This window comes from Lycorma delicatula, chromosome 6, assembly GCF_047948215.1.
Source record: "Lycorma delicatula isolate Av1 chromosome 6, ASM4794821v1, whole genome shotgun sequence".
Taxonomy (NCBI): Eukaryota; Metazoa; Arthropoda; class Insecta; order Hemiptera; family Fulgoridae; genus Lycorma; species Lycorma delicatula.
In genome coordinates this window covers 141,823,369-141,845,757 of record NC_134460.1, presented here as the reverse complement: position 1 = coordinate 141,845,757, position 22,389 = coordinate 141,823,369, and the positions used below count along the sequence as shown (strand labels likewise).

The window sequence follows — 22,389 nt, the reverse complement described above, 5'->3', positions numbered from 1 at the left end:
AACGTAGAAGGCAGTATCGTAAGTATGAAACAGAACAAACCGGTCACGTTATACTGCATTGAAGATTTACCAAGTCCTGTGTACAAGGATTGGTTTTTAGTAAGGTTAATACTTTCACCTACGTTGCAGAATTCTACGAACGTAAAAATGAGTTCCTTTTGGAATCTGCTCTTATGCTTTGCAGGCTTTTATTTTATGAAGGCAAAAGTAATGTTTGTTTGAAAAAAAAAACATTGAACAATAATACGAAGCTTCTAATTTACTTAAAATATTTTTAAAATTTACCAAAATATTAAAGGTTAACGTGCGCCTATTGAATGGAGAGTCCTTGAAATTAATTTTTGGGTGAGGCTATTTCCCTAATCCCGCACCTTTTTAGGTTCAATAAATCAGTGCGGAATCTCCACTGAGTTAATTTTACGAGGAACTGAAGAACCAATATTTCTTTGATCTGGTTGACTATGACCTCTTTTAGAGCTAACCAATGATTAACTTTGCTGAAACAGAAAAGAGTATTTTTTACTGGTGACTGCGTATTGAACCAAACTACTTACGGGTCTATCGAGCTAAGTATATCCTTCCTATCAGTTTTATAATACGATCAGTTAATTGCATTACATTCTGTATTAGTAACAATAAAAAAACAATAATAATACTGAATATACACATTACTAAAAACCATTATACTACAAGCAACAATTATATTCTCACCTGTGCGTAAAAATAGCGATCTTGAAGATGTCGCCAGTGAAATACTGCCATTGTAATGTGTGCACTTGTTAAAACAACAGCGAGTATGCAAGAAACCAAACGAGATACAGGAAGCATAGTGTGTACGACAACAAGTAGAGCGAACAGTGGAAGAGGGACAGCTGGTCCACCCAATACAAGAGCTCCTCCTCCAAGCGCACCAGCAGCTACTAATGCACCAGCCAATGAAGCGTATTCTCCTTGTAAACATTGGCTAACGCCTAGTACTGTTCCTAAACAACTGGTCATACATGCTAGCACTAACACAGCTTCCACTCTCTCCCACATATTCTGTAATAAATCAGAAATTAAATATAATTAGATAATTATAATAAATTAAATATATATAATTATAATAAATTCTAAAAGGAAAAATGCATAAAATTCAGAAATAGATAATGCATTGTAAACGAGCAAAGGTGATTGTAAAACAAAATATCCTATTAAAATATCTACTATGCTATATTTTTTTCAAAAAAACAATTAGTACCTGAATCCAACGATATGTTGGATAGTTCAGTGATCAACTTATGCGACTGTTAGTTTACCCAACGCGGTTGATAAATTAGTAAAGAAAATAAATGTGGGACAGTCGTTATACCTGATTGTTCAGAAGTATCTGATACTTGTATAATTATCATTATAAAAGAAGTTTTGCTATTAACAGATTAAAAATTGAAAATATATTTTTCTTCACGATACTACAAGACTAGATGCATTTCTGTTTGAGGTGTCGAACCATAAGTGCAACTAAAAATTACGATTTAACTCATAATAATAATAGTTAATACTACTTTTGTTGATTATTTAAAGTGTCGCCCAGGAGAAAAGAATTTTTTTGCTGTAATGATTGCACATTGGAATATTGGGCGAAGTAACTGAAAGTAGGCGGAATAACGGTTGTAAAACAGATTACGCTGTCTAATTCGTTATTTATTAAAATGCAGAGAAATTTCGTTTAATAACCTCTTTAAGTATCTAAAAGATAACAAAGAAAGATTATTATTTTTATTCTGTATCTTCAATATAGCAGTCTTTGACTCGAGACGAAAAGAAGTAAAGGTATTTTTTGATGTTTGAAAAATAAGAATGATAAAGGATTTACGTAAGTTTTTTCTCTACATTTCAAAAAATTATATTAAATTAATTCCAAAGAAAAAAATTAATTAATTTTAAAAAGAGCATCAGTTAGTTTAAAAATAACCATAGAAATGTTGTAGTGAATTTATACAGATAGGCTAACTGTAATTTAATTTACTAAAAGAAACAACAGGATTTGTGAACAGGTCATTCCAATAGTATTAAAGGATTTACATATAACTAACTTGCTTGATAAGATTAGAAAAAGTTTCCCAAAAAACAAATTATTGTGAAATAGTACAAAACACAAATATCGACTAAACCTACTAACTGCTGAACAAGAACAACTAAATAGGAATTCATTATGGTTTTGTTTTAGATTTTAAATGTAATGATTTTATTTTTTATTTTTAATTTCAATAAAAATAAAACATCATTCTCTATGCAATAAAAAAAGCAAAACCAAGCTTCTAGATTCACACAAATATATCTTTTTTCGATTCCTTTACTCACTATACTGTAAATGATGTTATGAATTATCTATAACCAAGTAAGATTTCAATATATGCCGATCGTATCCTAGAGATCGATTAGGTCATTACACATTAATATCAAATTTTTCATTAAATTATATAAATACAAGGGACGTAGGGATGAATGGCTGACACTTATCTGGGCAGAAAAAAAAAATTCATTCTTATATTTGTAGATTACCAGTTGGAACTGCACACGTGAATTTCCCTGGGGCTTGACCCGACCCCACGAGTCAAGCCACGGTTTCAATGTATTGATACATTGGAAGTGACAATTAAGATTTTCAAAGTTTTTCTTGAAAAAAAAATATTTAAAAAAATAAGTTTTTGGCAGTTTATTCTTACATCTATTCAACATAAAAGATTTTTTTTTAGGACCACAAAAAATATTATATTATTTATAAACAAATATTACGTATTACGAGAAAAGAATTTTCCTACATTGATGAGACTCTTTTTATTATTTTTTTTCTTACGAAAAATTCTGTTTTAACTAAAATTTTAATAGGTATTTGGTTATCCTTTTTTTTAATTTTAATTAAAAATTTGAAAAATGTTAAAAATTTATTAAAATTTGTTTATAAATAATATTAAAAATGCAATAGTAAATTTTCACTTTAATAATCTTTTTTACTACCTCGCACGAAGTAAAGTATTGCTATCGCGAAAAATTTCAATTTTCAGATTATAACGGAAATATCCATTTTAATCATCGCTGAATCCATTTTGACTAGTTTCGGCGTGAGGTCTGTACGTACGTATATGTATCTCGCATAACCCAAAAACGATTAGTCGTAGGATGTCCAAATTTTGGATTTAGAACTGTTGTAACATCTAGTTGTGCACCTACCCTTTTGATTGTAATGGACCGAGTCAAAAGTGTCCAAAAAAGCCCAAAATCCAAAATAATTTGGTGTTTGGAGTCTTTATTAACTGCAGTAATAAGCTCTCATTGAGAGATTTTTAATAATATATCATATGTGGTGCTTATTTTCATTGGTTCTAGAGTTACAGCCAAATAAAATTTTAATTAATGAAATATTTTAATCTTCAAGGGGAAGACCTTTTTTTTAAATTTTTTTTATTTAAATATATTGATTTATTAATAATTATTAACTTCTATTGTAAAAAAATATATTTAAGACAAATAATAATTCAATAATAGCAATAAAAAAATGAAAAAATAGAAGTTATTGTTGAAATAAAATTTTATGTACAGTTCATGTTTTAAAAATGTGTATATGTAATTTAATAGGCGTACAAGATCATGTATGAAATAAGTCATGTATTATCCACATCAGATTTTTTTAATGTATAATTTCTAACTGTTTAACAAACGTAGTTTATTAATAAGTAATATAAATGGATAACAAAATAATTTTAAGCAAAATCTTTCTAATGAAAAAAAACTTTAATATAAATCATTTACATGTGGTAGAATAATGGGATAGACAAAGAGAACGACTAAGTGAATAATGGAATGATAATGCGGAAAATAAATTCATTCATATTAATACTTATTTACATTTATGTATAAATAGTCTGATGTAGTTGTAAACGTGGATTTCCTTAAAACAACTTGAACCAATTTAAATTACAGTTTTAAAGACTTTTAGAGAAGTATATTTTAAAGTGTCAATTGGCAGAAATACATAAACCTTCATGGGTATAAATAAATGGATAAAACGTTATACTTAAAAAGTAAGTGGAAAAAATATTATGATGTTGAGAAACCTTTCATATTTCAAAGAAGCAAACATATTAATAAAGTGTTACTACAACAGGACTGACATTTTGACAAAACGAGGGGAAGCATATAAAATTCAACTGAATGAGAGCAAGAGGAATAATAATAATAATGGCTAAATGTAGCCCTTTATCCTCTTTTACTACCCTTTTAGAGGTAATTTCTCTGAGGGTTGATTATTCCCTTCCAGCATTCTTCCATCACCCTTGTCATTCGCTCCTTCCTCGTCGGTTGGAACCACACTATTTTATCAACGGCCGACCTACCTGCATTGGGATTTTAAGGAACAAGGTGCCTTACTCTTCTAGTAGACCTTCTAGTAGCGATGGACAAATCCTTCATTTTTGGAGCTTACTTGTCAGGTGACTTTCTATAAGACAGGAAGTATTTTATAATTAAGGTATAATTAGCCGAAGACAAAAATAAAGACAATTATAAAAGGAGAATTCATAAAATTTATAGTTAGATAATGCATTGGAAACGAACAAAGGTAATAAATCCTATTAAAATAACTATTATGCTATATTTTGAAGGAAAAAAATTAATACCTCATTTCAGTGATATGTTGGATCGTTCAGTGAACAACATATGCGAGTTTTACTTTACCCGAAGTGATTTATTTTGTATTTTATTTATAATCTGTATTTATTTTTCGATTTATAGTTTTATTTTGTAAATTATTATATTCTAATTACGATTAAAGCTAAATTATTACAGGTGGTATTAAAAGCGAAATAGTTACTGTACCGAGAATTCTGATTTTTCCAAACGATTTAAAAGAATGCAATATCTAGTAAAGACAGCATTACTTGCAGAAATAAACAAAACCTCATAGACAAAGTTCTTGGAATAGATTTGGAAAGTATTATAATTTCTCATGGGCAAGTTTATGTGGCTTTTAAACTATTGGAAACTATGTGGCTATTTAGAATCATTCCTCCCGAAGCTACAAAAAATTAAACTACCAACTGACACGTATCTGATGAACAAAGCCTTTGACTTCTATAATCTAAAATTTATATAGAATCAATGTAGAGTCTTGTTATCAGTTTGCTCCTTTTCAATGATATCGGTATAAACCGATACATTTATACGTTGCTCCTTTTACGCTTATCGGTATAAACGTAGTAAATATATAAAAATTGATATCAGTTTCGGTAAAATGTTTTCAAAAGTTGTATCAAGTTGTTTTCAATAATAGAAAACCATATTTAACCCAAAGAAGAGGGCTTCCCAGTTAAAGAGTTTGAGCCAGGATTAAGACAAAGATCATTCTGAAGTAGATATAGGTGTTAAAAAATATAAAATATTATCATAAAATTAATTTATTCTGAATATATTTCATATAAAATTATATTTTGGGTCAGTGTAAAAAAGAAATAATGCTAAAATATAAAATAACGAAATTTTTATTTTATTTTTTTTAAGTTGTTTTAGTAAAAATTTACATTTAGAAAAGAATCATAAATCAATATTTATTGTTATCTTGTAAACCGTTGGCTCAGAATTCGTATACTGAAACTTTATATTATACGTTAGCAAAGAAACTTTATACGTTAGAAAAATTTGTCAGTAAGTTAACAGCATTAGTTCTGTTTACTTTATACTAGTAAGAGATATTCTTTAAGAAAGAGAGTCAAGTTTTTACTGCAAATAAACAATAAGATTAGTGTTAATCGTTACCAAATATAGTCCACAAAATGTAACGTACATACGATATAACACATTTTTGTTATTTTATACCTGCTGTTTAATAATAATATGTTAATTAAATGTCCATAATGATAAAAGTATTAATCTAATTATATTTAATATGCCGATCTGCATGTCGGAATGGTAGCGTCTCGGCCTTTCATACGAAGTTCCCGGGTCGAATCCCGGTCAGGCATGGCATTTTTTATACGCTTCAAAATCCCATTTTCCCATTCCACGTACATAATGCATTTATAAACCTTTATAAACTTTTATGTAATTTCATCAGACAAAAAAATAAATAAAGTAGTGATTTCAAAAATATCAATAGCCATTAGAAAATCTGTACGCTATTATAAATTTGTAGCGATGATTCAAAATATTTTTTTTTCACTATCCTGAATTCTAGCCATACGTGATTTGTGTTATTTTAAAAGTATTTGTTTCTTCTCTAAAAGTATCAGAGAATCTAAAAAATTGTTTAATGTTAGAGACAGGTACAATATAGAAGCTGGCGTTTGAGATAAATACATTATGATTTTAATTAAAAAGAAGATATGCACATCTAGAGATCCGCACATATGCGGATCTCTATCGCAATGGAAAGTACTTTGTGTCGTCGGGCAAAGTAGGTATACTCTCCGTGCATCGAGGTCAGGGAGAGGACCTCCACATCAGAATTAGGAACACTGGAGACGCTGCTGAGCTGCTACGCAGGCAAATTTTGGACAAGATTTGAGGCGTGAGTGAGGTTAAAACCGGAGTCCCGGTGAGAAGATCCCTTATGAGATCCCTTCATTAGGGACATGGCAACTAATTAAAGAACGAGTCCCGGCTGTCTGAGGGGAACGTCAGTTCTCGACTAGGGAGTTTGAGGCGCTGGCACCCCCTGAAGCTGTGTTTATGCTTGGTTGCGGGTCCGGCTCCTAGGGGGGGGGGGGGAGGATAAAAACTGATGAACTAAAAAAAAAAAAGACGTCATTCTTTGAAAATAAATCCAATTAAGGCTAAATTATGATGGTAGTAAAGGTGAAGTAGTGACTATACTGAGAATTCCTACTTTTCAAACTGATTTAAAAGAGTGAAACATCAAGTAAAGGCAGCATTCCCTATAGAAATAATTGAAATTTCATTGACAAAGTTCTTGGAGTAGATTTGTAGAGTCGTAATTTCTTTTTGGAAATTTTATGTGGTTTTTTAAGAACAGGGGATCCATCAAGTCTATTTTCGTGATACTAAACTTCAAGCTAGAAGTATGGTTTTTGGGAGATTTTATTATAAAATAAAAAATATAACGATTGGGTAATACATTTTATAGAAACAAGGAAAGGCGGGTACATAAGCTGTAGAAATGACGAAATATTGTTACCACATATATGCTTAATATCGGCAGACGGCAACGGTAGCAGCTCAAATGTCAGCGCAGGACAGTATACGTACGAGCTTATACAAGCGTCACTCCCACTACGTAGCTGACCGCGCAGATCTCCCATCATAGCGGCGCTGCGGTCCCACCACTCTCAGGCTCCAATAAACGAGCGTGCACGAGGGTGAATTTTCAGTTCATCATCGACCACCACCTGGAGAAGACCAACAACAAGAAGAACACAGAAGAACTTTCCTGGCCGCCTCAACGTAGGACCTCCCGGTGGGTACAAACATCCCCACCGGAGCAGCAGGCCTAGCCGGCCCGCTGAGACAGCCGCTGGACGCGGACGCTATCTTCCCGCTCCAATCGCCATGGCCGGCGGACTCAGCAGTAGGAGCCGGCCCAGGTGGGATCGCTCGGGGAGAACCCGCTTTGGCTGCGCTGGTGAAAGACAACCGAGACCGACCCGACATTGCGGGGCTCTGGGGTCCACGCTGTAGTGGGGACCCAACTGCCGCTGAGGGGAACCCCGTCTGTGTTGAATGGACGAGTCGCAACTCCTCAACTACTGCCAAGTCGACTTCGCCGTAGACCATCTTCCAGATCCCAACAGCTCTTCTCAGAGCTTACGCAAAAAACAATCCTTTCAGAGCTACCACAAGATTATAAATTACAACGAGCCGTCGAAGCCAATCGACGACATTATGTAAGAAAATTTTTATAGCGGTTTGTTTATCGCAAGAAGTATTTATCTTCTATCAATACTTGTTTATACCTTTGACAGATACCTACAAACAAGCTTTGTTGGTACAACAGCTGAATTGTTTATTAGATTTTCTATCTAGAAAATAGAAATAGAGATAAAAACGTTTTATATCACCCGTACAAAGTGGTAGCAGTATATAATGTAGTTTCATGACTAAAAAGAGCGACTTGTACATGACATTCTGAAAATGCGTATCTATTGTAACAATAATACTATCGGTCTTTAAATCTATTTTATCTTAGAGTAATCATATTCAATACGAACACCTTTGGTGAACTACGAGAAAGAATCACCGAGTTGATTGTTGCTGACATTTCAGTGAACTATGTTGGGTTCATACTCTAATTTTCAAATGAAATGGAATTATTTTTCTGGAGTAGGGCACAGAGATTTTAAAAAGTGTTCAGTCATATACTTGTTTACACAATTTCATTACCTCATACACGTACGCACGCACGCATATATATATATATATATATATATATATATATTATTTTTGTTTTCGTGAATAACATGTTCAATTTGATTGTCATTTGCGGTCTCTCATTAGTAGGCGAGAGAGAAAACGCAAATCAGGCAAGAAAAATAAAGTAAATAAACCGGCGAGCATTTAAAAAATTCAATTCAAGAATTAAACTACGACTTTTTTGTGGATTGGTATTAAACATGTTAATATCTCCTTGAAAACTATTTTTCACTAATTAAAACATAAAATCTGAAAGATTAAAAAACAAATTTTATATGATTAAATTATTTTTTACAAATTATACCTTGGTAAAATTAAAGTCAATTATAGTATGATAACTTGTATTATTAACTTTGTTTAATTAACTTGTTCGTGTGTTTTTTTTAAAGACACACACTTCATTTTAAAGGAAGTGTTGATTTCTGGTTTACAAAAGTATAAGTATTGAACATTTTTTTTTTTTTGGCAAATAAACTCTGAGGAAGAATGACTGACGGAAGTATAACGTAAATATTTTAAGTAAGAAATTTCAGAATTATTATGATTTAAATCACATAAACTGCTGGGTCTGTTTTATGCAGATATTCACAAAGAATGTAACAAATTTTCAGGACATATTCTACTGGTGGACAAAAGAAGAAAGTTCATATAAACATTAGTACGAAAATGATTCGTTAGCGAATGTCGGCGAAAGATCTCGCCCTGATTTCTGCACCTTTAGTAAACTAAGCTTAACTGTTACTACGGGAACCCAAATTAAGAGATAAATTTATTGGTTTTTGTAAGAAATCTGATTTACCTTTTAGTTAATTTTATATTTTTATTATTTAATTTTACCTTTTATTTTAATTTTTATAAGACAAAATATAGGGATCGAAAAACACCATATTTTATTTTAGGCATAAAATAATTTCGTTAAATGTGTAATGAACACATAAAAGTTTTAAACAAAACTTTTTTTCTGAATAAAATGGTATGATTAAAGTCCACAGAAACTAAATAAAAAACGCAAGAATTTCGGAGTTTATTAAAAATAAACATATTACATTTAAATAAAAATAATACATATTAAATATGGCTGATTTTAACAAGGTGTTATACATAACAAATTTTCAATATTATAAAACTAAATAGTAAATATTTCAGAAAAATAAACAATCAAACTGAAAAAAACATTAAATAAAACAATACTCAAGAAAACAATTTATCATACATTTTTAAAGATTAAAAATTATTTTTACCTAAATTTGTTTTAAATAATTATAACTTGTTAATAATAATAGCAATACTAACAGCCGATTCTTTTTTTTGATATGTTTTGTGTCGTATTTGAACAACAATAAACATTAAATAAGTGAACGAAATAGCACGTTTATGTCAGTATCAAACAATAACATAACTTTACCAATGAAAAACTGACAGATATCATTTTTGTTTATAGGTTCTGCAATGGAAAGTGGTACGAGCTGCTCAGCGGGAATATCATCAATGATTTCCGAATAGGATTCTTGATCACACAATCTTTCCTTCGATATTTTGGTGCTTACTGTCACTGGATCATCGCTGTCTTCTTAATATGCTGGTGAATGGCAAGAACATCCTTTTGGAAGTAGAAATAAACGTAATTCAACATACTGAACGTAGCCCAGGCATCAGTATCAGAAGAATATCTTACTGCACCGTGAACACCTTTGTGTGAACACAAAGTAACACATGGCAAGTACTTGTTTTTTTGTTCTGCAATAATAATCAACTATTAATCATATTGTCCTTGCTATTCTAATGAGCCTCCCCACCTACCGGCAGTGCGTCCTGGCAGGTCGGCTCACCGCTTCCGGATCTTTTCCTTATTTTCATCTTGCCTTTGCTTCTAACCGCTAAGGCCAGGTACACCGGGCCCGGCCATGCCGTTCCCGGGCCCTGCCCCAGCAAGTACTTTTTAACTCCATTCCTTTAATCTACAAAAGGCACAAAATTTAATTCCTAGAGATCTTCCTGTACGTTTAATTTTTTTTCACATGATTCTGAACAACATTAATGTAGATTCTATTCTTTTTACCGTGAAGCCAAATTTAAAGATATTCAAAGAATAGTCACATATGGAGTCTCGAAAATCTACAAAACACCGTCGAAAATGGATATCAACACAGATTCCACGTAAAGGTTTGGAATAGTATTATAGGAAAAAAATTATTGGGGCTATTTATTTTCAATGAGAATATTTCGGGTGCTTCATACTTAAACTTTTTGTAAAATAATTTTTCCAGATCAGGGTGAAATCTTTCGCTAGCCAACACTCGCTAACTAAGCGTCTCCAAACTTATGTTTATAAGAACTTTTTTCTTTATTTTCATCAGCAGAACATGTCCTGAAAATTTGTTACAGTCTTCGTGAATCACTCTGTATATATTTATTTGTATAAATTTTATAAATACGTACGTGTTTTATAATCGTTCGTGTTTTAACTCATGCCGACATAACGAACAAATGGAGTAAATGCCAGGGGACAGAAATTAAAATAAACAAAACCTTTGAACCAAAATAAATTTTTTATTATTTTTGTACGAAACTGACATATGACATGCAACTAAAAATTAGTCATAGAAATTATATTCAGAATAACATTAATTAAACGGTGTCGTATATTGACATCGCTCACTACGAAAAATTGTCTGCTTAGAATAACAGCTCTGCAATAAAATGATCAGTGTAATAGCTGATAAATCGAGCACAAAGAACCTATCTAATTAATGTAAATGTGAAACTTATTTAGCATTTATTATAATTCTAGCAAAACGTACAATTGTTTGTCTCTCGGCAAGATCGATTTATTTAGTCTCAAAGAATTACTAGTACGAAATAACGTTATGTAACAATATTCGTTATAGTTTAAGCTTTTTCTCTTAACTAATCAATATAATGACATATATCCAGAAAAAAATAATAAGAATTGAACATTTTTATATATGGACTTACAAAACAAAGATATGCTTGGACAATTAGGTATGGATTTAAATTTATAAAAATAAGGACTAGTGGAATTGCTTTATTTAATTATTGTATAAGTAAACTATTTGTCATCTAAAATTTGTGTTTCAGTTATTAAAAATCTCTTAGCAATGCTTTTCTGAAAAAAACATACGCAGTAACAAAGTTTTTGTCATATCCTGTTAGCCATAATTTTTATATTGTTATAAATAATGTTAAACAATGACCATTTATAGTTTTCTTATTATACTCTAGTTTAATTGTTATCTTCCAGCAGAAAATAAACAATTTTGGATATTCATATTTCTGGTTATTATTTTGGGATAATATTTTTTATGATTATTATGATTACTTGAAATTTCACTGGCCAGATTTCAAATTAACAAACAAACCGAAAAATAAAACAGGAAAAATAAGAAAAAATTAAAGCGCAATATAAAATACTAACAAAACATGTTACAATAATCATTAAATAATGGAATACAGATGTACAGCTTTAAGAAACACAAGATATTTGATAACAGATATAAATATCTCGGATGTTAGCTTCTAATTAAATTTCCGATGCGAAGCCGCATAACACACGCAGTCCACAAGGATGTAGTATATCGCTAGTTGGCGTTTCTTCCGTCTTTTTAAAAGGTATATTAAAAGGTATCATCAAGACCGTAATAATTATGAACAATGAAAAAGCTTTTGAAATAAAAGATTTATTAGAATTCTTTAAAGATATGGTAAAAATTCCCTTTTTGGGTATAACTGAAAATTAATGATGTTTTATTAATTCTAAATATCAAGGTTATACACCAACACGAGGTTGGCATTCGCATGTACGGGCTAACAGTGTGACAAGCACTAATTAGATTTTAAAAATGTATGACCAACCACTAACTAATGACCAACCAATAGACCAACCCTACCGGGTTGGTCTAGTGGTATAAGCGTTTTTGCAAATTAGCTGATTTCGAAGTCAACAGTTCTAACATTCAAATCCTAGTATAAGCAGTTACATTTATACGGATTTTAATACTAGATTGTGGATACCGATATTCTTTGGTGGTTGGATTTCAATTAACCACTCAGAAATGGTCGACCTGAAACTGTACAAGTTACTGTTCATTTACACTCATACATATCATCCTCATTCATCCTCTAAAGTAATACCTGACGGTGATTCCCGAGGCTAAACAGGTGGAAAAAGATTTTAAAATGTAAGCAGTTGTTGAGGAACAAAAAAGGAAGATTTTTAAAATGTTTATTGTTTCGAAAAATAAAATCTAATAAAGATTTATAAGTTTATCAAAGAAGATAACTTTGATGATGATCAGCATTTCATTTGAGCTTTAGAAATTCATTAAATAATAAATTAGATTTGTAGGTTCTGTATGGATATATACAATGAATGGTCAATCTAATTAAAAAAAAAGTTTGAATCGTTTTATTCAACTGGTGTCCATATAAAAAAATTATTGGACATCTTTAAGAAACTGTGATTTTATAATAACGGATTGAGTAGTTTTTATTAATTAATTATCAACGCAAACACACGCGCGCGCGAACACGCTTAACCTCTCTCACTCACTCATTCATCCCTGCATACGCAACTCATTTAGAGAAAGAAAGGCAGAATATTATAAAAATATAAATTTAAAAAATCTTGTATAAATATAAAAATAAATCTGGAATTTTTAATATAGAACAAGGTATAGAGTTTCTTCGTATCAATTTATAGAAAATAAATTTTAAATTAGTAAAATATTATTATATCACAAAAGAAAATGATCAATATTGTAAAACATCAGTACCTCTAACTTTTACGTCAGATTTTGCTTTCTTGTTATTTGTAATGTGATAGGAACTTTTCGAAAGGCAGTTTTGCATACTCTGCAAATAACAGGATTGTATAAAAATGTCATAGTTTTGTAGGGTGAAGCGTTTATTTTATAGTACAGTTGATGATGACATCTTAAAGAACATTATAAACAACCTCCGTAGAAATATTTATCACCTGTTCTATTCCCACGTGAACGGCACTTGTTAAATGCAATAAAGTTATAGTATAAAAGCGGAACAAACGTTATCATTAACGATTTTATTCTTTATGTAATGCTACTGTTATTTTCATACGGTTTATTGCTGAGAAAAAAATATGTTGACATTTATCTTAGTAGTTATTACAGCTCATCGTACATTATCAATGTTGTACACAATAAATTGTATTGTGCAATCGCCGAGTTTGTTAGATAGTATCTGAAGTTTGTCCTTGTCGGTTTCCATAGCAACCAATATAAAAATATTATTGCCATTAAGGTCAACAATCAAGAAAAAGCTTCAGATACACCTTACCAAACTATCTATGTACCGCCAATATTATCACAAGCTCTTTCGTAAAGTTTAAATAACATAAGAATGGTATCAATGGTCAAAATTTATAGTGATCTAATATTTAATATAAAAAAAAAAATACCTAAATTAAAAATAAAAACAGCCGTATAGTTAACAATGAAAACTCGTTTCTAACTTCCTTTTACGAAGTAAAGGAAGTTAAAATTTAAAAAAGTTAAAATTTCGGTTTCTAGATTTCAACGGAAATATCTATTTTGACCATCGTTGAATCCATTTGGACTTGTTTCGGCGTGACGTCTGTACGTACGAATGTACCTCGCATAACTCAAAAACGACTAGCCGTAGGATGTTGAAATATAATATTTTAAACCTGTTGTAACATCTAATTGTGCACCTCCCCTTTTGATTGCAATCGACTGAACCATAAGTAACCAAAAAACCCAAAATCAAAAAAGAAAATTGGATTTTGGACTTTTTTTTAACTGCAGTAATATTTTCTGCACTGAGATATTTTCAAAAATATATGATAAGTGATACTTATTTTCAATGTTTTCAGAATTATAGCCAAAGAAAATTTTAATTAATGACATATTTGGATCTTAGGAGAAGTCACATCGGTTCGAATCAGACTTCAGATCCTTTTTTTTAATCTTTTTTTTTAATTTATATATATTTATTTATTAACAATTATTAACCTTCGATTGTGAAAACGTTTTACGATAAAAAATAATTTAATAATAATAAAAAAATGGAAAAAATATCAGAAGTTATTAATGAAATAAAATTTTATTACTTTTCATTTTAAAAAAAGGGTAATGTAATTTAATAGGCGTACAAGGATATGTTGTTCACATCAGATATTTTAATTTCATATATATATTTATTTCAGAGGTAAAATTAGTTTAGACAAAAAATCGAATTTTATCGTTCTTTTTCATAGACAGGTAAATCATATCATTGAAAATCATATCTAACGTTGTTTTAGTACTTATATCACAGCAACAGCAATTAATCATTTGTACTTCCGGGATTATTTAAGATACATTTATATCAAGATAATTATCGTCAATCATGATTGACGATAATTTTCTTGATGTTTCAAGAAACATGATGTTTGATGAAACATCTTGAAGTTTCATACATATATAATAGTACGAGTACATATACAACGCCTAAAATGATCGCCATAATAAGCCTATGATGACAGCAACTTTGCGAATGCGAAGTAAGTTACGACATGAACCTTCGCGAGTGTCGTAAACTCTCTACGGCTGAGAAAATATTGGAATTATTGATTTGAATAAATGATAGATTCATTGTTTTCGGAATATTTTTAAATTTTTCAAAAAGTACATTAAACAGTACATTTCTCTGGCAATAGTTTGCCGTAATATCCATCGGTGTTAAACACATTTCTTCCTCAAAATTCGATATAATTAACAAAAGGACAAACAGTGTAACATAAAAATTAAGTTACATATTGATGTAATTTCAAATTAACTTCTTCTTGGTAACTTTTAAATCGGATTAAAATCGAAGTAAAGAACAGCTGATACGTTAAATAATACCCGTTCCGATTGGTCAATGGTTGAAAAATAGGCTTTTGATTGGTTAAACACCTTTTCCTTCTTTTTCCGTTTAGCCTCCGGAACCACCATGTGGTATTACTTCAGAGGATGATTGAGGATGATACGTATGAATCTAAATGAAGTGTACTCTTGTATAGTTTCAAGTGTAGTCTTGACTCACCGGGTTGGTCTAGTGGTAAGCTCGTCATCGTAAATCATATGATTTCGGAGTCGAGAGTTCTAAGGTTCAAATCCTAGTAATGTCAATTAAATTTATACGGATTTGAATACTAGACCATGGATACCGGTTTTTTTGGTGGTTGGGTTTCAATTAACCACACATCTAAGGATCAGTCGACCTGAGACTGTACAAGACTACACATCATTTATATTAATACATATCATCCTCATCATCGTCTGAAGTAATACCTTACGGTGGTTACGGAAGCTAAACAGAAAAAGAAAAAAAGGTAGTCTTGTACAGGTGGTTAAACACCTGTATCATACTGAAAATCTGTTTCATGACGACCCTCTAACGATTCAGGTTTAAGTGTTTCTACTGCCGTAGAAAAACATTTTACAATAGATGTATGTAAACTACACTACATTATACCCTAACAATGTATAATTATACACACTGTTTATTACCGTAGTGTAAATGTATCACTCACTACAGATGATATTCCTATATTTTCTTTTCAGTTTAAACAAATCTTATCAATAATATAAGTCTTTCATTTATCTCTCTCTATTACGTTCGTAGCCAAGATAAACAGAAAATTTAATAATTAATGTTGTCGATTACCAAAAATATTCTGTAACTGATATTCACTTGAAATAACGAATATTCATAACATAATAATTTTTTCGTAATATAATGGATTTAATTCTAAAAAAGACATCAAACTTAACAGGTTTATTCTAATAAACTACATTGAAATGATTCTTTTAAGTCTTCTGTACTAGGTTCACTTTTTAACAGTGTAACAAAAATATAATGGACTTAAGATAGCACAGATTTATTTAAAATTTAATTGAAAATTTAAATTGATAAGTTGTTTATTTATGTAATTAATGTTTATAATTTTGATTATTTCACGAGCTAAGATGCGACGGGAACTCTAAAATCAATTACTGGGTCCTGTACTGACCAAATTGCTGCTCTCGATAAATTACAATATACTGATAGTTTTTGTAAATTGAAAAAGGTTTAATTTTTATTGATAATTTACTATTTTCATTTATTATTTTTATTTTACAATTTATTATTTTATTTATAATTTATTATTTATTATTTTACGATTTATTATTTTTGAGTTTAATGAACCCATGATCCAGTACAACCTCTATAATCAATAAGAATGAAGACATCTCTTCCCGTCAGGCAATATAAGAAGGGTTCGTTTTGCTCGCCTTGACCGGCTAAACATCCGCTGACCGCGACGGAAAATGAAAGTAACCATATAGCGCGGGCGAAGCCGCGACGAGGATGCTAGTTTTCTATATTTCTTCTCTGTAATTTGTCATTGGTTTAAAATCAAAATCGGTAAATACATTTATAAATTACGAAATGACAAACATAGATTTTGAAAACACGTCTTGTCGAGTATATGTAATTAACATATTGCGACTAATCGACATTATAATTAATGTTTTGTGATATACTGTTCAATATATATCTGAAAGAGTATTTTGTTACAATGTAATTAATTTTTCCTTTTTCTTTTGTACGGAATAATTTTCAACATTGAGGCATTAGGAAACTTACCTGATTCATTTCAAATTGATTTTACAAAAAAATTTGATAAGATGATCGTACACTAGAATCTCAGTCGAAAGGATATAGAATGATGAACCCTCTTTTCAAATGTTTCGTTGACTGTCAGACTGCAGCCTTGCAGTCAAGGTTGCTTAAACTTGACCGAAACAACTACTTGTTCTTTATTTCATTTCAGGTTCTTGCCTAGTGGCATATTTTGGAGTGACTTATTTAGTGAAATATTTGTTTGGTTGACATATTTTGGAGTGACCGGACTGGGTGCAGTTGAGAGTCCCAATATTTATGGATAACATCAAGATAATCGCAGGAATATTCAGCGAAGAATGTTCAGTAACTTTTCAGACGAGTGTTGATGGTATTAGATCGTATTGTGATGACAAAATGCTTATCAATACTTCTAAAGTCTTAATAATTTAGTTTCATTGGCTAAATACGAGTACATTAAAGATCTTTGTTAAGTTATTGGAACATATGAAACTCTAAAAGTTTATCAGTCAAAGATTTGGCCATGATATTTATTAATGACCACGATTTAATTAAAATATTGATAAACTACGTGAGTAGAACTCTACTTATGTGGATAAACTACGTAATTTGAGCTAATATAATTCTTATTTTATCATAAGAATAATCAGAATTAAAAAAATCCAGCTATTTTAAGAATTTTTTAATGTACTTGTAAAAATAAGAGATTATAAAATACCCCAGTGGAATTTATTTCCCCCTACAAGTCTCTTGCTAAAGCTTGTTTATAAGGGTCTAAAGAAGATTATCCAGTGATGGTGTAAGCCAAGGCGATCTAAATCGGCCAGTTTATATGGAGGAGGTGGAAGGTATTCCACCTCCAATCTTTGATTAAGACTCTTTTTAAAGGGTACATCTTTATGTACGGGATATTCTCCTCGAAAATAACCACAACAGCTGATCTGAACTTCTGATTGAAGTTGATGTCAAATTTCCGTCTAGATCAAAATTACGTCCTCTTCTGCCGTAGTTGGGTCTGTTTATGAAAGTACCTTAGCGAGGATCATCAGATTGATCAGAGTAGTAAAGGAGGTAACTTGTTTTTCAACAAATTTACACTGTAAAATACCAGTCAACTGAGAATTTTTGTTGACTTTGCTTGTGCCATTTAATAAAATTATTTCTTGTCGCTCTGATTTGTGTGTGATTTAGTTATTATATGTTAACGTTATTTATAAAGAGAATTATTACAATATTTCATTATTTTTCCTGAGTATAACTTACACCCAATATTCTTTTCCATAATTCACTTAGTTTCATCCACCGTTCCCTTTGTAAAAATTAAATATTGCTGTTTATAATTTGTGATTCTTCTAAGCGTTATGGATTATATTTTATAATCTGTATTTTTTCTACAATTTATTGCCTTTTTATTTATTATTTCTAATTCTGTTATTTAACTCGTTATTAATTAATATTGTATGTGATCCTTAACAGGTTTTTTGACATTTCGTCTTTACCAGATATAAGCATTTAAGTGAATCTTGATAAGAACTTGAACAAAAAAGTAGAATACTGTAATCTCATAATATAATATACAATCATAAACTATATCCTTAGGTTTAAACTCTGGTGACTCTAAGCTATATAAAAGACTAACTATCGTTAAGCTATCCCTATGTACAGTACAAACCATTTAAAATCTATATATGACTTCCCGACCAATCGGTAGTAGTAATGGGGGAAGGGTCAGCAGAACTTTATCGGAAATAATGGCTTAGTAACTGTAACCTTTTCTAATGCACCGCTCGCTGTGAAAACTAGCTTACGCTGTTTTCCTGAACCCTGAAATGGAGTATAATGTACAGTTGATTAATTTTAACCGTTTTATTAGGTTTTTAAAATATTTTTTTTTTTTTTAATAAATTCATAATCTTTTTGATTTTTGTTTTATATTAAGTAAATAACTGTACTCAGTGATGAAGTGATGAAAACTACTTGGTTTATTTTCTGTTCGTTTGAAAAATAAAGGGATTTGATAAAAAATACTTTTTATAATCTTAAAATGTAAGGACATACAGAATCCATAGGTGAATCGCTCCGGCAGCTGGGACAGTAATATCGTTGAATGGCTCTTCTTATCGACACGGAATATTTTATAAACAGAATTAAACAAATCAATGCTCGATGGACTTTTCTTATTTATTCTTAATTTAACAAATGAAGTTTTTTTTTATAAATGATTTAGTTATTATTTTTTTTATAAGCAATTTAGAGTAGAGAAATTACAAATAAAATAGTTATTATCTTTAAATTAAATACATATTTTCTATCCTTAATGGATGACATTTTTGTTTTATAATACACTCAGAATTAAATCATAAGATTTACATCCACATCTTACATTGTAATTTTATAAATATGCCATGAGTCCTCTACCAGTTTATTCATGAAGACAGATTTTTATTGACTTCTATTACAAAAAGTATACCTCAAGATAATAAATAGATTTTTATTTAACATTTCTCCTCAACTTAGCAATAGTTTAGGTCTTTAATATCCTTCTGATATATTCTTAAGTGTACTTTATCCTCTAAATAAAATTCCTATAACCTGGATAACCTATAACCTGTCCTTAATATAAATAAAAAGATGTGATCATTTTAAAGCTACATTAAAAGAGCAATTGAATTTTGCTGGATCATTAAGAAGAGCCCAACAGATATAATGTGACAAATAAATAGTCACATAGTAATGTATAATAGTAAAAAATAAGTAAATAGTAATGTGGAATAGTAAAATAAAATCTGGAATGTATTAGTGGCTCATGACTGACTTGATCAAGACTTACTAAAGTAGAAGCGATTGGCATGTTTGAATTGTATGTGGTGCGCTCAACCAACTTAACCAAATTAACTTTTGTTAAAAAATAATTAAAAATATTACTTACATAAAATGCATTAAGTTGTTTAAATGTCTTAAAACTCAAACGGTATTTCGAATGAGATTACTTTTTTATTAGCGACCTACGTCCAGAATATTCTGTATACAAAGTTTTATCAAATAATCCCCAATAGCAGAACGAATAACATGACGGCAGGTTAAATATTTGAACATATGCACATGTATATATTCAAAAAATTTTAATCAATAATCTGTGTTTTTCTTTTTTTTGCCAGTATAGTTAATTATAATTGCAATCAGTTCGAATTAGCCGGAATCATAAGTAAATTTGATTATAATAAATAAATGACACGTAAAGAAAAATCTCCATGCAATGCTCCATCCAAATCTCTTAAGAATTATAATTGCATACACTTTTTTGCATTTTTATAAATATCTTATACAGTGAAGATATTTTATTTTACAGATAAGATATTTTATAAATATCTTATATCTTACGTGTAAGATATAATCAACGTAAGTATATAATCAACAAGCATATACGAGTTCACTGATCAAGTCCAAAACATACAAAGAAAACACCAAGAAAAAGTTCCTACAATTACAAAAAGGATCACAAAATACAAACTAAATTCTGGGAAATATGACATCATTTTAAATCTCCGCAATAAAAATAAATTCTATCAGTGAAATTTCCACGCTTATGAACCTATTGTTTAATTCTTATGAATCTCTGCATCCGAAAATATTGTGTGATTCACCTTCTTTGAGAATCAAAAACACATCGGTTTTCACTAATTGTTAAAACTTCATCACCTTCAATGTCAAATAAATAGAATAATGTCTAGATAAGCATTCCATAATAATCTTAGTCTAACTAGAAAGATATTGATTTATTAAAACTTCTGTAAAACGCAAAATTTTGTTTACAAATAGAATCGCTAAGATAAAATAGACATTAATCTACTGTTAAAAATATTTTCAGCTAAAAATATTTAGCTGAAAAATGAATATATCCACAAAAAAATAAAGAAAGATTCCATAAAATATATTTACCCCTTTATAACAGAATATTTACATTTTTTACAGGAAGTTATTTGAAATGGAAATCGTTTCCCGGTGTAAAAAGTATATATTTTTTCATTATCCTGCAATCATTTCTGTTACCAGAGAGTGAAATGAATATCGTCTGTTTAAAATAACTAAAACACTTCCTTTCCCAAAAAAATAAAAATAAAAATAAAATTGATACGTGTAATGTTATAGGATATTATATTCTCGTATGTGATAATTAATGAATTATATACTTTAATAGAAATGTCATCGAAATAAAGTCCTTAAGAATTTACACAAGCATGCCATATCTTATAATATACATCTTTAGTGAACAGAATCAACTAGTACAGGATTAAGATACTTACCGGTGAGAAAAAGCATAGTGCAAGGAGAACGAAAGCACAGGTGATAGTAGCAACCACAAGACAAGCCACATAGAGTGAGTGCTTAAGTCGCACACAATAACGTTTGTACAATTGTTCCAACTCCATACTTTCTTTTAATCTAAAATCATAAACAATGTTGTTAAAATTAAATAAAGAGTAAATAGGCTGTATTTTTTGTTACATCTAAAATAATATTAGAATAATTCTATTTAATATTATTTATTAATAGACTGTAAAAAAAAAATATTATGAAAAATTATTCACAAAAATTATTTTAAATAAATTTACTCATAATAAATATTTGATACAACCAAAGAAAATTTCTCAATTAAAATTTAATTATGATGAGTTCATATCATTAAACATCTATTCTCAAAACTAAAGTCTGGTATACCGACACGGCCTAATGTTCATTTATAGATTTTAATGTATATTTACACATTTTATGTGTGTTTATAAACATTTTAAATAATCAAACATAAAAATATATCCGAAATATATATAAAACTTATTTTATAAAATTCTATCAATTGAAAAAAAATGAAAATCTTAACCATTTACGAAACAAATAGGCGTAAAAATTAAATTTTGTGAATCGGAAAATAAGAAAAAATAACAATCTATGTAAATGTTCGTTTGCTCAAAATATTTTGTGTGTCTATATGTGTGTAAGTCGTGCATCAGAAAAAAGCCGCCTGACGGGAAAGTCCTACAACTGTGTTGTCAGCTTTTTTTTCTTGTTTCCGTAATATAACTGTTCAATATGGTAGTCATCTAGATGCAATATTTGTTTTTTTTTCTTTTTAATAGAGATTTGAATGTTAACGAATGATAATGTATGTGCGTGTAACGTACATGTGTATCGGCTCATTAAAATTGTTTTAATTCAGTATTTTTATGTTTTAACTTCAATATTTGACAAAAAGTACGGATATAACACAGATTCTAACTTGTCGGATAAATATTTGCGCACAGAGCTTGACCTGTCGTATTA

The 22,389-nt window shown here is 29.9% G+C and overlaps 1 protein-coding gene across 6 annotated transcripts in view; it reads right to left on the bottom strand.

Moving 5' to 3' along the window:
• The window catches only part of Ac76E (adenylate cyclase type 2 Ac76E), a 778,210-nt gene that overhangs the window by 306,858 nt on the left and 448,963 nt on the right, over positions 1-22,389 (bottom strand). For all 6 annotated transcript variants that reach the window (XM_075368679.1, XM_075368681.1, XM_075368680.1 and 3 more), the window contains 2 exons: positions 21,375-21,513; positions 712-1,041 (listed from right to left, as the gene is read on the bottom strand). In XM_075368679.1, coding sequence (XP_075224794.1) covers positions 712-1,041; positions 21,375-21,500 — 456 coding nt within the window. In that variant the 5' untranslated portion in view covers positions 21,501-21,513. The remainder of the gene's footprint in view (positions 1-711; positions 1,042-21,374; positions 21,514-22,389) is intronic.